General features: G+C 33.9%; 3 protein-coding genes across 3 annotated transcripts; 1 reads left to right on the top strand and 2 right to left on the bottom strand.

Annotated features, from left to right (window-relative positions):
• Window positions 1-355: 355 nt before the first annotated feature.
• On the bottom strand, window positions 356-1315 carry LOC127677710 (taste receptor type 2 member 117-like). Its single transcript, XM_052172727.1, has one exon. The coding sequence runs from the start codon at window positions 1313-1315 to the stop codon at window positions 356-358; it is 960 nt and encodes a 319-aa protein (XP_052028687.1).
• Window positions 1316-5516: 4201 nt separating this feature from the next.
• LOC127677709 (taste receptor type 2 member 117-like) lies at window positions 5517-6476 on the bottom strand. The gene has a single exon (XM_052172726.1). It carries the CDS (start codon window positions 6474-6476, stop codon window positions 5517-5519), a length of 960 nt encoding a protein of 319 aa, XP_052028686.1.
• Window positions 6477-14011: 7535 nt separating this feature from the next.
• Window positions 14012-15004, top strand: LOC127677706 (taste receptor type 2 member 136-like). The gene has a single exon (XM_052172725.1). The coding sequence runs from the start codon at window positions 14012-14014 to the stop codon at window positions 15002-15004; it is 993 nt and encodes a 330-aa protein (XP_052028685.1).
• The last annotated feature ends 3482 nt before the right edge of the window (window positions 15005-18486 follow it).

The following is an 18486-nucleotide window of genomic DNA, read 5'->3' as shown; positions in this document are numbered from 1 at the left end:
TATGGTTTCAATTATATGCTTTTATCATAATTCCTTGTTGATATTAAAACATATATAGTATAGCCCATAAGTCAAAAGTTCCATGATTGATAGAAAATTTGTAAAATTTTGATATATTTATGTTTTACTGGGTTTCAATGAGTTCCATATATATATATATATATATATATATATATATATATAATGAAATAACCTTGTACACAACTAGATAAATTAGTATAACTTTAATCAGTGATAATTGTAAAGAGGAATAAAATTCATACAGTCAAAGGGTATTCAATGAAAAAATAAAAAATGCAAAAGACATTTGTATTGGTTAATTTTGTCTAGAATATAGAACATGATCTATAGTGTTTTAGAGATCTAAAGTTTCTACATAATTTGGCCTACATTTCAGCCACCACGATACAGAGAGACAGGCATGTCTCAGCTTCATGTCACTTAGCATCAGAATATATGAATGGAATGATGGAAAAGCTACATATACCACCTGACAAAATACAATGAAAGAATTTTTTATCACTAATTCATATTTCCAAATTTGTACTAAGACAGACAGGATAAAAATGGTATATAGCAGGAAAAATGCAATCACAGATTGTAATGCTTTGAAGTGGGTTGCAGTTCTGGTGTCTCTGCATCCTTGAACATGCTGCTGCATCCTCTTGTGATGTGTCCACAGGGACAAGATGAGCAGGAGAAAAGTTGACAGGGTCAAAACATAGGGGACAGACAGGAAAATCATGTGAAGGTTTAACACCTGCCTGTGACACTTTGCATAGTAATGATAAATAAAGCTACATGATATGTTTCTTTGATATTCATTTATACATATGTTAATTTCCAAGTTGATTAGTAAAATATTTAAAATCAGGAGGACCAGTGACACCAGCATTGTAAGTGAAACTACTTTTTCAACTCTCCACTTTAGATAAAGAAAAAGAGAGTTCGAAAAATTGGATATCTTAAGAAAATAAAGGACACTGAGGCAAGTAGCAAGCCAGATGCTGAAATGTTTGATTATAAGCCAAACATTATTCATGACATGCATCATATTTGAAGTCATAGAAAAATCAGCATATAAAATGGAAATGAGTAAACTTATAAGCAATAAACTGAGTTGAAAAATTCTGGAGATTGCCAAAGCACTGAGGATTTGATTAACTAATGACATTTTTTGTCTTTTAACCCAGTCCATACAGTACACCAGGGCCATGAACACATTTCCTAAAATTCCAATTATTAATTCCACAATTAAAATGATTGAAAGTGTTCTGTGGGAGATAACAAATGTTGTCTTTAAGAAATGCTGCATTTTATATATTAGTTATAAAGTTGTACTCACATATCCATTTGAAATATAATTTCTAAAAATGCTGCTTAGGAAATTTATGACAATTTCAGATTTGATTCTCATAACATGCTTTTTTTCTTAACTCTCCCATACCCACTAAAAGAGGAGCAAACATATAGGTTTTACAGTGACAGAGCCTAAATAAATCTCTTTCCATGACTATGTGTCTTCTTACACAGCTCAGGAGTGCCAGAGCAGAATGTCTTTGCTCACCATAGTTCCTGTAGTATTTTCTGGAAAATGTTAAAAGAAAAGTTGGAAACTTTCAGGCTTGCATGAAAATGAAACCATTTATTTTCATCATTTACCTATATTTGTGTTAATCTATGTATTTTATTATAACTGTGTTCTGTACAAGACACTTTTAGAAATTCTCAAACCTATGAAAAACAACAAAATATTAACAGATATAAGACTTTCTTAGTTGTAAGGCTTTAATTACTGCAAATTTCAAAGATCTTGCAATATGAGGTTCTTAACTCACATTTTGATCTGTTTGACAATGTCAGGAAAATCTTTAATCTTCCCATGTTAAGTAGTAAAGGTAATGTTGCTTTATCTCACATGCATAAATACATTTGTCCAATGCTTACACATAATAGCATATTTATTGAGATTTAAATCTTTTAAAAAAATTTATAATGTATGCATATTGGTCAATATTTTTTGTAAAGATAGATCATGCTTAATATGGTACAAGTTGGTCAGATCATGCTTTTGATATGCTTTCATGTTACCTGATGTAAAAGTCTTCTCTATTCTTGCCATTTAGCTGAAAAATTCTTCTTCTGCTTTGACAAGTCAAGATGAGGGTTAGCTAATATGCAAAGCAAGACAACTCCTTATTCCTGGCTTCTCCTTTGACTGGTACAACAGGGTATTCCATTAGCAAGAAGCACCATCAGACTGTATCCAGTTCCCATCAACTGCCTCCAGTACCTGCATTGTAAATGTAATTGATTGCCATCAAAGCATATGAAGGCTGTCATAGATGCCAGGAAGGTTGAAGAATGAGCAATTTGATACACTGTTAATTCAGTACCTAAAGAGAAGTAAAGGATTTCTTGAACTAAATTTAGAAATGGTTTCTACATAATGTGTTGATGGCAGCAAACAACATGAAGTGATTTAGAATCTTTGATAATAGTACATTCAGTCTCTGAAGGAACACTGAGCAAAGAAGGTAAATAATTTAATGACTCTGAATTAGGGATTAGAGAGATGGTTTAGTGGTTAAGAGCACTGACTGATCTTCTAGAGGTCCTGAGTTCAATTCCCAGCAACCACATAGTAGCTCAAAACTATCTGTAATGTGATCTGATGCACTCTTCTGGGTCTGTGTCTAAAAGGAGCTACAGTATACTCATATAAATAAAAATAAATAAATATTTTAAAAACACTCCAAATTATTTACCATTTGCATGGCAAGAAACATTCATGTCAATAGCATGTTGGTAACGGGCTGGTGTAGCACATCTGGGAAACATTTGAAAATGGAAATACACGCATACCTTTAGTGTGGAGGAAGGATGTTCCCTGTGGCCTTCCTCCTTCCAGGTAGCAAAATGAGCTCTAGTACGAAGAGAAACAAACAGAAACAGGGAAAGGGGTGGAGCACTGTGGAATGGATACTGATAGGGAGACTATATGGGCTTTCAGGAAAGCCTTAGGACTTGGATTTCCAAAAAGAATTAAACTCACCTGCAAGGAGCTCTTCTTAATAACTTTCATTCTGACTTGGAATCATCATAGCTTTCACCTGACCAACAACAGATCCTGGCAAGAGAGTCTTTCTAAACAACAATGACATGTGGCATTATTTTTACATTTCATCTACAAAATAAAATTAAAAGTCAGATAATTTTTTCAAAATCCAGAATACTCTGCATTAGAAATTATACACTTTACTGTTTGTCAATCATCTGTCAATATACCAGAACAACTTTAAAAGTTATTGCCTCAGAGCAATGTATTCTCACCTGTTCCAAAGCCAGTGTTAATATATCTCATTTCTCTATAATGAATTATATATCATTTAAATTTTAATTTATGAGCACTTAATAGATTGATTACACAAAATTCAAATTTTCCCAAAATTTTAATCAACTACAATTTTATTTATCTTTCCAGGCAAAAAGTCAATTATGTTGGCAAAAATAATTTGATGAATATTTATTTTATGATATTAAAAGACTCTCTGACAAGCTGAGATAACTGGCAAAGGCTTGGAACAACTGAATCACCTGGAAAGGAAACACTTTAGCTTGTTGACCAATGTGCCCTAAAGCTAATGCAATGCACTCCAAGTTTCTAGCTCTTGTAACTCATGCTAGGGTGAGTTTAGTGATGTATTTAAATTTATATTTGAGCTACTTAAGTTCCTATCAGTTAACCTTCATACATATTTCTAATAGTAACCCAATAAAATTCATTAGGTCCCCAAGTTTAACTTTAGGACTTTGATCTGTCACCAGTTCCAAATATGGGAGAGTAGATTGTTCATGTTTCCACAGGAGTATTTTCACAACACAGTATTTAAATCCAATCAGAAAGTAGTTGAATACTCCCAAGAGTTTATGGGCAAAATAATATGGAATTGTTAAATATATGGAAAAATGACACAAAGTTAGATAGGTATGAAAATGGGTGGATCTGGGAAGACTTGGAGAGCAGAGTAAAATGTACCAAAATATAATATATGAAATTCTCAAGAACTAATAAAATAGTCTTAAAACATGTCACCTCAGTGATAGCAGGTTTTTTTAGGCAAATCTCAGATGATCACAATCCTCCTGAAAATTTTAATTTTTCTATTTTGACCTAGGTACTGGGTTTCAAAATTTTACTAGCTGACATGAGAAACCTAAAAATTACCCATGGATTTGCAAAAATTACAGCAGGACAATGAAAGATAATTTGCTTCTTCTGCATGCCAGTCTATGCATGCCATAAGTTAGACTATTACCTTTAAGTGAAACACTATCATTGGAAGATAAAGAAATCAAACCATGAAATTCATGAATAGGGTAAATTTGTTCTCTTTTAGGAATAATAAGCCAGAATTGATATCATGGATTGTCACAGTGCTATACTTTTTTGTTTGGGGTTAGTCAAATAATTAAGGGAAAGAGCCTTAACATATAACTAATAACCTATTGATGATAAAATTTCATGTTATACAGTAGATCACAATTGCATGAGCATGACAGTCAACATCTTTCAAACAAAAATATTCATGTACACTATATCTTTGTCTTTAGTTTCTGTATGACAACAAGAGAATATTTTTATATATAATATCAAAAGGTCCTGAAAATGGAAGTTTTTCTATCTCAGTGAGGATAGTAAACAATCTGTAATGATAATGCCTCTTGCTTTCCATTTATTTGTGTAACCCATGCAATGACTTTGAATGTGAGCTTGGCTCAATTCACTTCTAATAATAAGAACAGACTATGGTATGGGGATTTCATTCCTGGCAGTGCTGGTTTTATTGTGTTCATATAGGAGGAAAGGTCTCAAGTTATTAAATTTACCTAAATTTCCATTTCTCTAAATATGATCAGTTTTCGATTCAGACCCTTTGAAAAGGTATGCAGTATATGACAAGGTGTAGCTTCTCTGGCCAAAACTCAGTGAAAGTTGGTTAGTTTCCGTTTTTTTCCCAAAGTAATCACAGGGAGATTTTAAGTTTATAAATATAAAAAAGAGGCAGTTGTATTTAAATTAAGCTTTACCTCAATCTTATTGCTTAAAGCTACCTTTTTCGGGGAGTGACTTGTTATAAAGCAAAAAAAAAAAATACTTCAGAAAAGAGAGCTCATGATGTGTTTCAGTAAATCTTAAATTATAGATATAACAGAAGCAAAAGCAATTGTTTTTGTTATGAAAACTATGCAAGTATTTTATTTATCACCTTGACACTTTGTAAGTGGCTCTACATTGGATCAATGTCAGAAACAATGAGGTCATTTGTGATACATATATTAAGAAAAAACCTTTTTCACAACTAGCTAAATTAGTAATAGCTTTAACTAGTGATTATTGCAAACAGAAATCAAATTCATACAGTCAAATAATAGGGTATTTAATGTAACAATAAAAAATACAAGACATTTGTATTGGTTGAATTGTCGAAATATAGAACATGATCTATAGTGTTTTAGAGATCTAAAGTTTCTACATAATTTGGCCTACATTTCAGCCACCACAATACAGAGAGACAGGCTTGTCTCAGCTTCATGTCACTTAGCATCAGAATATATGAATGGAATGATGGAAAAGCTACATATACCACCTGACAAAATGCAATGAAAAGATTTTTCATCACTAATTCATATTTCCAAATTTGTACTAAGACAGACAGGATAAAAATGGTATATAGCAGGAAAAATGCAATTACAGATTGTAATGCTTTGAAGTGGGTTGCGGTTCTGGTGTCTCTGCATCCTTGAACATGCTGCTGCATCCTCTTGTGATGTGTCCACAGGGACAAGATGAGCAGGAGTAAAGTTGACAGGGACAAAACAAAGGGGACAGACAGGAAAATCATGTGAAGGCTTAACACCTGCCTGTGACACTTTGCAAAGTAATGAGAACTGAAGCTGCATGATATGTTTCTTTGATATTCATTTATACATATGTTAATTTCCAAGTTCATTAGTAAAATACTTAAAATCAGGAGGACCAATGACACCAGCATTGTAATTGAAACTACTTTTTCAACTCTCCACTTTAGATAAAGAAAAAGAGAGTTAGAAAAATTGGAAATCTTGAGAAAATAAAGGACACTGAGGCATGTAGCAAGCCAGATGCTGAAGTGGTTCACTATAATCCAAACATTATTCATGGCATGAATCGTATTTGAAGTAATAGGTAAATCAGCATATGAAAAGGAGGTGACTAAAGTTATAAGCAATAAACTGAGATGAAAAATTCTGGAGATTGCCAAAGCACTGAGGATTTGATTAACTAATGACATTTTCTTTGTCTTAACCCACTCCATACAGTGAACCAAGGTCACCAATCCATTTCCTATAATTCCAATTATTAATTCCATGATTAAAATTATTGCAAGTGTGCTGTGGGAGATAGCAAATGTTCTCTTTAAAAAATGCTGCATTTTGTATACTAGTTATAATGTATTGCTCACATATCGATTTGAAATATAATTTTTAAAAATGCTCTTTAGACAATTTTGGACAATTTCTGATTTGATTCTCATAACATGCTTTTTTTCTTAACTTTCCCATGCTTACTATAAGAGGAGCAAACATACAGGTTTGAGAGTGACAGAGTCTGAATCTCTTTATATGAAAATGTGTCTTCTCACATAGCTCAGAAGTGCTGACCAGAACTTCTTTGTTCACACACAGCTCCTGTAGTATTCTCTAGAAAATGATAAAGGAAAGGTTGGAAACTCACATGCTTGCATGAATATGAAACCAATTATTTTCATCACTTACCTATATTTGTGTCAGTCTATATATTTTGTTATTACTGTGTTCTGTGCCACTTTTAGAAATTCTCATACATATGAAAACATCAAAATTTTAACAGATATGGGACTTTCTTAGCTCTAAGGCTTTATAAGTATTGCAAATTTCAGAGACCTTGCCATATGATGTCCTTAACTCTCACATTTTGAAGTTTCACAATGTTATGAAGATCTTTAATCTTCCAATATTAAATAGTAAAAAATAGTGCCTTATCTCACACACATAAATGCATATGTACAGTGCTCACACAAATGTAAATATTTATTGAGAATCAAATTTTTTAGAGTTTTCTATAATGTATGCTTATTGGTCAATATTTATTGTATAGATAGATCATGCTTAGTATTGTACAAGTTGATCGTGTCATGCTTTTGATGGGCTTTACATGTTACCTGATACAATTGGTTTTCTTTAATCCTGAATTTAAGGTGGAAAACTCTTCTTGTGTTTTGAACAGTCAAGATGAGGGTGAGCCAATCCACAAAGCAAGACAACTCCTTATTCCTGGCCTCTCCTTTGACTTGGACAGCAAATTCTTCCATTTGCAAGAAACATTATCAGACTATATTCAACTCCGAGCAACTGCCTCCAGCACCTGCATTGTAAATGTAACTGATTGTCAACAAAGCAGATGAATGATGTCACAATGCTGGGAAAGATGAAGTGTGAGCACTTTGATACACTGATAATTCATTATCTAAAGAGAAGTAAAGGTCTTGATGAACTAAATTTATAAATTGTTGCCAAATATAGTATAGATGGCAGTATATAACATGGAGTGATTTAAAGTCTCTGAATGATAGTACATTCAGTTTCTGAAGGAATACTGAGCAAAGAAGGTGAACAATTTGAAGACTCAGACTTATCCATCATTTGTGAGGTAAGATCCTTCCATGTAGATAGCATGTTAGTAACAGGCTCATGTGGCACATATCAAGCATCTAAGAATATAAACACACATACCATCAGTGTAGAGGAAGGATGTTTCTAGTGCCTTGCCTTCTTTCAGGGAGCAAAATGAGCTCAAGTATGAAGAGAAAGAAATAGGAAAATGACAAGGGGTGGAGCTTGGAGTGGGTAGTGAAAGCAAGACTTCATGGACTTTCAAGAAAGCCTCAGAACTTGGATTTCCAACAAGAATTATCGTCACCTGCATGGAGATCTTCCTGATAACTTTCCTCCTGACTTGTAATCATCATAGTTTCCACCTGACCAACAACAGTTTCTGGGGAACATGTCTTTCTATATAAACCATCAACAGCATGCAGCATTGTACTTTATGTACAAAGTAAAATTAACAGTCAGCCTGAATTTTTCAAAACACAAAATAGAGTGCATTCGAAATGATACACTTTACTGGTTACCAATCATCTGTCAACAAAACAGAACTTTTTTTAAATTTAAGTGCCTCAGAGCAAACTGCCCTCACCCATTCCAAGTTCAGTGTTAGCAATATAATTCCTGTATCCAAATATTTTTTCATTTTATATTATTTTTATTTATTACATTTGATACACTGATTACAAAAAATTCAAATATTCACAAAGAGATTTAGTCAACTACAAATTTATTTATTGCCCCATGCCAAAGTATCTTCATAGTGATATTTTGAGTTATGTATTTCTATCAATATTTACTTCTTGATATTAAAAGGTTACCAGACATCTGAGCAAGTTGCAAGAGACTTAGCCTAACCGAGTCACTGGGAAAGTAAACTCTTCAATTGGCAAGTTGCCTGCACTTCAGGTTATGCAATGAACTCCAAGTTTAAAGCTCTCATTTTCTGTCACTAATGCTAGGGTGAGCTTTTAGTGAGGTAACTGTTTTTGAGTCACTTATATTCCTATCAGTAACCCTTCATACATATTCTGATTAGTAACCACAATAAAACTTGTTAGGCTGCCACAATTCTACTTTGGGGTTAGTAGATGTTTGTTCATGCCATCCCTTCCAGGAGTACTCTTATATAACAGGATTAAAATCCAGTCTGAAAGTGGTTGGTTATTTCTAAGAGTTTTTGGAAAATACACTATTGACTTGTTAAGTTTAAGGAAAGATTATAAAACAAAGATAGGTTAGAAAGGGGATGTGTCTGAAATGACTTGGGGTAGAGGGATACATAGTATCAAAATATAATATGTGAAATTCTCAAAAAAATAATAATTTTTTTAAACCATGGAAAAGCAGTGGTAGTAGGTTAATTAGGCAAAGCTCCAATGATCATCCTGCAAATTCTATTTTTTCTATAGTGACCTAGGTTTGGGTTTCAAAATTTTACTAGCTGACATGAACAACCCAAAAAGTATTCATGAGTTAGCATAATTATAGCAGTAAAATGCAAGACATTATGTTTCTTCTAGTAAGAGTAATGAGATTTTATCTTCTCCTGAAGCCTTAACCTTGAAAGATAAAGAAGGTGAAACATTAAATTCATGAATAGGGGAAAATTTATTCTCTTTTAGGGATAATAAATAGGGATAATACAGCATTATAAAAGTTGTATGTCACATTGCTGTACTTTTCTGTTCGATGTCAAATAATTAAGGAAAATACCTGACTAGTAACCAAATGATTATAGAATTTTATGTTAGACATTAGATCCCAATTGCATGAGCAGGACAGGTAACACCTTTCAAACAGGAATCTGCATGCACTCTTTCTTTGTTCTTAGCTTCTGTTTGACCAAAGCCAGGGGAATATTTTTACATATAATGCCAAAAAGACCTGAAAGTAAACATCTGAATGGTAGTTTTTCCTCTCTTAGTGAATGTAGTAGAGGATCTGGAATTAGAGTGCCTCTTGGTTTCCATGTATTTGTGTAAGCCATACCATGCCCTTGAGTGTGAGCTTGACTTAATTTACTTCCTATAAGGACAACAGAACTATTGTATAAGGATTTTACTTCAGGCTTTGGTAGATTCTGTTGCTTCCTGCAGCCTGAAAGGTCTTAATTCTTTAAGTTTATATAATTTTCAGTTTCTCCAAATAACATCAAATTTCTATTTAGACCTTTTAAAGAGGAATGGGATATGGGACAAGACTTGGGTTCTCTAGCTAATATCCAATAAAGATCTGAAGCCTATCCAAGTAAAATTGAATGTTGGTTAACCTCCATGTTTTCCCCAAAATCTCTGCAGAGAGTTAGAAAGCTTTTAAAAATAAATGGAGGCAGTTGTATTTAGTTAAGCTGTACCTCAATCTTGTTACTTAAAGTTACCATGTTGGGGGGTGATTTGTTTTGATAATAGATAATACATACATCAGAAGAGGTAAATCATGATGTGTGCTTATCATTTAATGTCTACTAATAAATACAAAAAGATAAAAGCAATTTCACTCTTTTTTATCGAAACTCCATGTGAGTAATTTGGTTATATCCTTGACAGTCTCTGCAAGTCTCCATAATGTTAATCAATGCCAGAAACATGCTTAATAAGAAAAAAATACAGTTAAATGAATCCCTTGTCATGAGTTGAACATCACAGGCTACAGGGCAACGCAACCCGATATATAATTTTTGAGTGGATCTTAATGACAATATTGTTTTGAAGATGTAAGGACACAATTTGAACAGCTGTCTTAAGAGAAAGCCACCTCAGTAACTGCCATAACATCAAGATAGGGAGCTAAAGTATCCCCATGTAGTTCTCTAAAATCAGAGATCATTTCCTGCTACCCGAAATTATAAGACTTAGTCAGCGTATTCAGCGTATTCCTTGTAGTTCATCCTTATCCTCTAGTTAAAATTAATGACTGGAGAACCATGTATTAGTGTTAGCAAGAGCCTTGACCCCAGCACTCTGGAAGCAGTGGCAGGGGCATCTCTGAGGGCAAGGTCAGCCTGGACTATAGGGTTAATTCTAGGTAAGCCAAGGCTATACAGAGAAATGCTGTCTAGAAAAAGAAAACAGAAACAAAACCAAAAACCAAAATAAAACAAAAACCAAAAGGACAGCAACAAAAAACAACTAAACAACAACAACAATGATAACAACTCCCACATAACAAATGACTGATCCCTCTAATGTTAGGCACCAAATCTACATTAGGAATCTACTAAGTCATGGTGGCTTTCCACTAATAACAAGAAACACAGTCATTGTATTTCTGTAATTTAAGTTTTCTCCCTCGAGAGCTACAAAAGATGGGAAAGGATCTTTGATACAACACTATTTCTCTATATTCTATATTTTAACCCAAGATTGCAAGTCAGAGACCTAGAAATAGGAATGAGAAGAATCCAAGTTGAAAACCTGGCCTTAGGTTTTACCTCATTTCAGTTCCATGATGCAGAGACAAAGGTGCAATACATTTAAATAATTGAATTGGTTTTATTTACAAATCTAATTTTGAAGGTCTCTTTATTTTGCAAATATATATATATTCTGATGCTCTGGGAGTGGGTATTAGCTTTATAGAAAGAATATAGTTAAGGAAAACAAGGGTTCATAAACACAAACAAAAAGCAAAGAACAAAAAGTGATCATTTCAAATAATGTAAAAGCTAAGAGAATTTTTTTCTTTTAAAATGAACAACTTGAAGACTGTGGGTATTTCTGACTCATTCATTCTGTCTGTATTTAGTAAGTCTGTCTCCATCTTTATCTCTGAATGCATGTATCTCTGTCTCTGTGTCTGTCTCTCTGTTTCTGTCTCATCTCTGTCTGTCTGCCTCTCTCTCAGCCTCTCTCTCTGTCTCTGTCTCTCTGTCTCTGTCTGTCTGCCTGTCTGTCTCTATCTCTTTCTCTCTTTGTCTCTCCCTCTCTCTCATTGTCATCCCCCCTGTCTGAGTAGCCTTTCATGTCATTGGAGTTACTTTTTCAGTTACACAGACTTATAGTTAGCTTTGCCTTTCAAGTGTTGAGATACAGGCCTGCATTGCTATATTTGACAGCTATTGAAGATAATTTAAAATTCTTATTTCATTTACTTGACCAAACACATTTATATTTGTGTATTTTATGAGGGAATAATATTGCGCTAACAGCAGTAAATCATAACAATACCATTTAAAATTTTAGGTTAGTAATAGTAAACCTTATCAAACAAAACATGCCAAATAAAGAACATAAATGTGCTCTGTAAAGCAAGTGCATCACATCTGATTTGTATATTGGGATGATCATTACTTTTATAATTTTATTTCTTCTATAAAACATTAACAAATAGAGATTCTTCTGATAAATATTTGGAAAACTGTTGAGGCTGAGGAGTAGCTTCACTGATTGCAAGCATTTGCTGCTCTTGAAACATACTCTGGTTTGCCTCTTAGCACCCATGTGGAGGTTCTCACCTCCTCACATGCACCAGCCACTCATGTGGTACATGGGCATGCACTCAGGAAAAGCACTCATACACAGAAAAGTATGCAAAAATTTACAAAATGTAAAATAAATACTTAAAAATCTATTGACTATTTGAATGCAATGAAAGTTATTTATATTTTTACTAATCATTTTATTGGTTTACTTTTCAAATGACCTCTCCCTTCCCAGTTACCCATCCACAACTCCACTATCTCATTTTCCCTCTACCCCATTTGCCTCTATGAGGGTGCAACTTCTCCCATTCACCCACTCTGGCCTTGGCTTTCTAGTATCTTGTGCTGGGGCATCAATCCTCCCTCCACTCCCATTGATGACAGATAATGCCATCTCTTGCAACATATGTATCTGGAGTCCTGGCTCCCTCAATTTGTACTCTTGTTTGGTGGTTTAGTTTCTGGGAGATCTGAGTCGTGCAGATAGTAGATATTGTTCTTCTTATGAGGTTGCAATCCTCTTTAGCTCCTTCAGTCTTCCCCCTAGCTAGTCCTTTGTGGTCCCTGGCTCAGTATGATGGTTGGTTGTGAGTATCTGCATCTGTATTGGTCAGGCGTGGGTAGAACCTTTCAGGGAGCAGCCATATCAGACTCCTGTCAGCAAGTGCTTCTTATCATCAGGAATAATGTAAGGTTTGGTTGACTGTAGATGGGATGGATTCCTAGGTGGGTGGTCTCTGGATGTTTTTCCTTCAGTCTCTGTTCCATTTTTTGTCCCTGTCTTTTCTTTAGACAGGAACATTTCTGATTTATAAATTTTGAGATGCATGGGTGGCCCCATCCCTCAACAGGAAGGGGGGGCTGTGCCTCTCTACAAGAAGTGTTTTCTACAGGTTTTGTCTCCATCACCATTGGCTTCTGGGAACCTCTCTCTTCTCTGTATTCTGGAAGTTATACTTATGATAATAATGATATAAATGTCTAACTAACAATCTAACTAACAAGCAAACTAACTAAATAACTATACATACACACACATACACACATCTATATGCACACACACACACATACACACACACATACACACACACACACCACACACACACACACACACACACACACACACACAATGTTTATAATGGGCCAAATGGCTGAAGTACAATAAATGGCTGCCTTAAATGATATAATATCCTTTAAAATAGTCTTCAATTTAGGACAGTAGAGGACAATGATTATTCTATTTATAAGAAATGCATAAGAGATATGGGTACATGTATGTTTGAGAACATGCAAACACTGTGCTCACAAGCACCTGTCAGCTTTGCAAGAAAACAATATGCATAGGTGTTTGCATCAGTCAACAAATTTTATGAAATATTTGCTTTCTTCATGTCTTGTGCAAGAGATTTGACAATTTTCTTAGGACATTTTGTGATGTTTGTTCATATATAACTCTGGCAAGTAACAATGAATGCACATTGGTAATAATTCTCCCTCTATAAAACCATGATAGAGCACATGATTTATAAACTAATTGTATATTGTGCGCACTGAGTTTTAAAAATTTTAATAGCAAATCAGTTCAAAGGATAAAAACAAATTATGGGGAACTTAAGCAGGAGAAAATTCTTTTTACCTATAAAATTATATTTGTTTATTTGCGTGCTTGCAAATGAGAATGTATCTTCATTCTAACCTCTAAAATACAGTATCTCTGAGAAGACTGTATAAATAAAAATCCATTTGAACTCTTTTGTAAACATTCTTATTTTCAAAATACCTGTATCAAATTCATCCATCAGCACACAAGGTTGCTTTCCAACTTGAAAATGGCCATGGATTTCCACAAAATATGATCTTCACTGACCATAAATGAAGACCGCATGAATCAGTGTGTTCATGAAATTACAACCAGTTATCCAAGAGCTACATTTTATTTCTCCTCTTTCCAAAACTATTTGGTCAGACATAATGAGTATCTTGGTAAGTACTGCGGCCATTGTGATGGTGGCAGAAACTGTTCTTGGAACCTTTGCCAATGCCTTCATAATTCTGGTGAACTGCACTGACTGCATCAAGAGAAGAAAAATCTCCTTAGCTAATCGAATTCTCACTGCTTTGGCCATATTTAGGATTGGCTTGCTTTGGATAATATTAATGAATTGGTACTCAAATGTGTTTCATCTAGTTTTGTCTTTACAAGTAAAATATAGTATTTGTGCTGGCTGGATAGTAACCAACCATTTTAATACATGGCTTGCAACTATACTCAGCATACATTATTTGTTGAAGATAGGCAGTTTCTCTAATCTTATTTTTCTTGTCCTGAAGGGAAAAATTAAGACTGTCCTTATAGCTGTATTTTTGGTGAGTTTGGTGCTTTTATTTCCCAATATTATTATGGTAACCAACTGTGAGAGAATCCAAGTGAATGGACAGCGAGGCAACTTGACTGGGAAGACCAAAGGGACTTATTTCTTGAAGCTTACAGCTATGATGATTTTCACTCTAGACACTATGGTTCCTTTCACCACATCCACGATCTGCTTCCTTCTCTTAATCTATTCCCTGTGTAAACACCTTAGGAAAATGAGGCTTTATCAAAAAGGAACCCAGGATCTCAGTACTTCAGCCCACATTAAGGCTTTGCAAGCTGTGATCTCCTTTCTGTTGTTATTTTCCATGTTTATTCTGTCTCTAATCATATCAGGTTACAATTATAGAAAGTCTCTGGAGGAACCAGTTCACCTGATTTGCCTGATTATAGGAGCCTTGTATCCTTCAAGCCATTCTTATATCTTGCTGTGGGGAAACAAGAGAATCAAACAGGCGTTTGTGTTGGCCCTGGTACAGATGAGAGCAAGGCTCTGGCTGAAAGAACAGAAACCTTGAAGTCCTTCAACCAATTTAAGAGATGTGGAGTGACTAGTAGCAGAGACTGTAGCACTTTGTGCTTTCTATTGCTTTCAAAACTGGACTATGTGTAAATTGTCTCTAAATAAATTTCTAGAAAGCACTTTATCTCAGCCTATTAAATTAGAGATTATTTGTGTTTATGGACATGTTCAAAATATACAAGAAAACCTGTTTATAGAATTCTCTTAATACTATTTTTGTAAAACCTATGTAATTATTCAAACTACACTTAACATTTTTAAAAATTATGAAGCCAGGCATAACTAACATAAGTGTTTATTTATCTTCTACATAAGTTTATGAGCTCTTTTATGCAGTGTGTTAAACTGTTAGATTGTTTCAAGAAATCATTACTCTTCCTATTCTTTGTGCCATATACACATATTTGGTATATGTTTATCAAATATTTTTAGAATTCTGGTAAGTTATTCAATTTGATTCAACCCTAAATATGTGTATATACAAGCACAATTCAATGGAGAGAGTAGATTTTATTTCTCTCTGTGTGTGTTGGGGTGTATGTGATAATTACTAAAAAATAATCTTAAATTTAAAACGGAATAGGAAGAAGAGTTAGTAAAGTAGAAGGCTAGTTACATGATGTAAATACAGTACTAATTGAATGTTTTTATATTTAATTCTTAAAACTGAACTTTCTTCAATGATATATCAGTACCTTTGATCTCATTCCATACATTATACAAGAGGCCACCAGATCCTCAAGAAACCATAATCACAATATTTTGTATAAAAAACTATTTTTCAATAAAAGCAGCAATATAAAAGATGCGGCTGAGGGAACTGAGTGATAAATGCCATCTGTTGTGTATTGTTTTTTTGAGAGCATCTAGATAGAAGTGCCAAATCTAACAAAACTAGTAATGCCATACTGTTATCACAAAGCAATGCAGAATGTGAAAAATCAAAAATCTTTTTGACTTATCCATTAAGTATTAGGAACATAACTAAAACAAACAAAAAATCTTTCTTGTTACAGACATGAGTCACAGTTCCAGTGAGCATCTTATATCAGAGTTTTCACACTCGGTTGAGCCACAAACACAATTTTGGTCACACAATATAACCAATTTAAATAGCATATTGACAGTTCTCCAGAGGTGGACTTCTGTCTCTTGTCATATAGTTTCTGTTGTTAAATAACTACAAATTTTCAATAACCCCACATGGCTGTGCTGTATCTTGATTTTTTTCAGCATATAATATCAAGGTGTCTTACATGTCCCTCAGTGTCTGGGACCTGTATCTCCAAATTAATAATTACTAATATAATTTTAAGAATTCTTATACGATTATCATTAAAATGAATTAGTTGTGAATAACCAACTACTGAGAAGTAGTACTTAGACAATAGCAATTCTGGAGATGGCCAGAGAACTGTGAAGTTGATCCTCTGAAATCAGCTTTTTTCTTACAACCTTGTCCATACAGGTCACAAATCCTATGAATCCATTTACCAAACTTCTAATTATTAATTTCAAAATGAAAATAACTCTGAAGGATGTTACTCATTCTCCTTAGGACAATGTCTCAACATCAATCATTCCTGATGAATAGTACATAATGAGCTCATCTAAATATGAATTATATGTGATTCATGCAAACTCAATTATGATTGCCATTCTGAAAAGGAACACATGCAGTATCAAGCTGAACCTTCTTCACAATGTGTACTTCATACATAGGAGGTATGTATGACCTTCTGAAGATCATGGAGGAAGGAAACATTGAATTCTACTGTATAAAATGCAAAGAAATCTTAGTTCATTTGCAATTATCTCTTGTCTATATAATCTCTTTACATTTCAGATAAAGCAGTATTAAATAAATTCTGTATAGGAGATAATAGAATTGTTTTTTTCAATATTGTCTTTTTTAATCTTAGAAGTTTTAAATGCTTGAAAACTAGGTCTATAATGTCATCTATGCATATATCCCTCAATGCCATCCTTACAAGCTATGTCAACTAGTAATCTTGTATTATTTCTCAAATTCTCAATAATATAAACAATTCATGTTTTAGATCTTAATATGTATGAAGACATGCATGAGCACACACTGCAACATACAAATGTACACACACCCGCACATACCTATAAATGTTACTCCTGTTTGCATCAAACTTCCCTATTTTGTTCTTATTGATGCAAGCTAGTCATTTTCTTCTTCAACATGCATTATGAATCTACTTCATACTTAAAGTTATATTACTGTTTAAAATGCATGGATATTCCTATTATAGAAAAATGAATGTAAGTGCTTAGTAAATTTGACTTATTTCATCTGTGCACATGAGAGAAGAAAAAAAGTGAAATGGATGAGTTTATCCATACTATAAACATCCTTCTCACTCTGCCTCCACCCTGTCAGAAGATACCTTCTTCCATGAACATCAAGATATTCAGTTTTTCCTTTCTTAACTTGACAGAAGCGTCTGCTTTAGGACAGTCATTGCAGATAGTGAGGTAGGTGAACAATAGTATGAAACTCAGTTAAGATGGCAAAGGAACAGCCATACTTAGCATCCTCCTGCAATGAAAGGAATACAATAACAGTTACCAAAGAAGGCCTAAATGGTTGCTTCAGAAATGTAGACACTGCAAAGGAAGACATAGAGTAGTCCAAGTAAATTGCTCTCTCACTCTCAGTTGCCTGAACTAATTCTGACCAAAGGAAATAAACTCAATGTATCTTAAAACTTATCTCCACAGCCAATTTTACAGAAAAAAACATACAGGAGTTTTATAGGATGTTAGGAGATAGTTTTAAGAGTAAGCTAAGATTGAAAGCATAGCACAAATTGCAGAATGAAATACCCCTACAAGTATCTTATGCTAAGTAGAAAAGATAACCTCAGGGAGAGGTTGTAAATCAGCAGCTTTCCAAAGTTTAATTTATATCATTTAACATATGGTAACAATCTTATGTCAGTCTAGCAATGTCTGCATTGTTATCTTAAATAAAAGCACATAGACATCTGACTCACCATTACTAAATCTCAACAGAAATACAAGCAAAAATACTATTGTTTTCATCTGCTGCTTAACACTATCACTTTAAAGAAAAAATCTTTTTCAATTGTTAAAACCATGTAATGTGTTTTCCACTGGAAGGCCCATAGATTTAAAAAAAAAAAAAGGTAGATTTAAATTATCAGCCTGAATAAAACCTGGGGGTGGGTCATAAAGGTATATTTTATTTAAGAGCTGAAGAAATCAACTGCAATGTCAGAATGGTTGTTACAGAAATTGTTTTAGAGATTAAATACATGTGTTAAATTGCTGCACCTCCACGACATAAAGCAATGAGGTGTTTATCCCTGTGAATAATGAGTATAGAATGTCCCTGTCTGAGGGCAGAAAGAAGGATATGATGTCACCTACCAGCTAGATTGTCACCTTCCCAGCTCAGAGGGCTCCACGGTAAGTAAAGTGTGTGTG

The sequence above is a fragment of the Apodemus sylvaticus genome, chromosome 2 (genome assembly GCF_947179515.1).
Source record: "Apodemus sylvaticus chromosome 2, mApoSyl1.1, whole genome shotgun sequence".
In the NCBI taxonomy this organism is placed as follows: domain Eukaryota; kingdom Metazoa; phylum Chordata; class Mammalia; order Rodentia; family Muridae; genus Apodemus; species Apodemus sylvaticus.
This window is presented reverse-complemented; position numbering and strand designations above follow the sequence as displayed.

Excerpts from the sequence above, each read along its gene's own strand:
- LOC127677709 (XM_052172726.1), bottom strand. The coding sequence starts at position 6,476 with ATGCAGCATTTTTTAAAGAGAACATTTGCTATCTCCCACAGCACACTT.
- LOC127677706 (XM_052172725.1), top strand. The coding sequence starts at position 14,012 with ATGAAATTACAACCAGTTATCCAAGAGCTACATTTTATTTCTCCTCTT.
- LOC127677710 (XM_052172727.1), bottom strand. The coding sequence starts at position 1,315 with ATGCAGCATTTCTTAAAGACAACATTTGTTATCTCCCACAGAACACTT.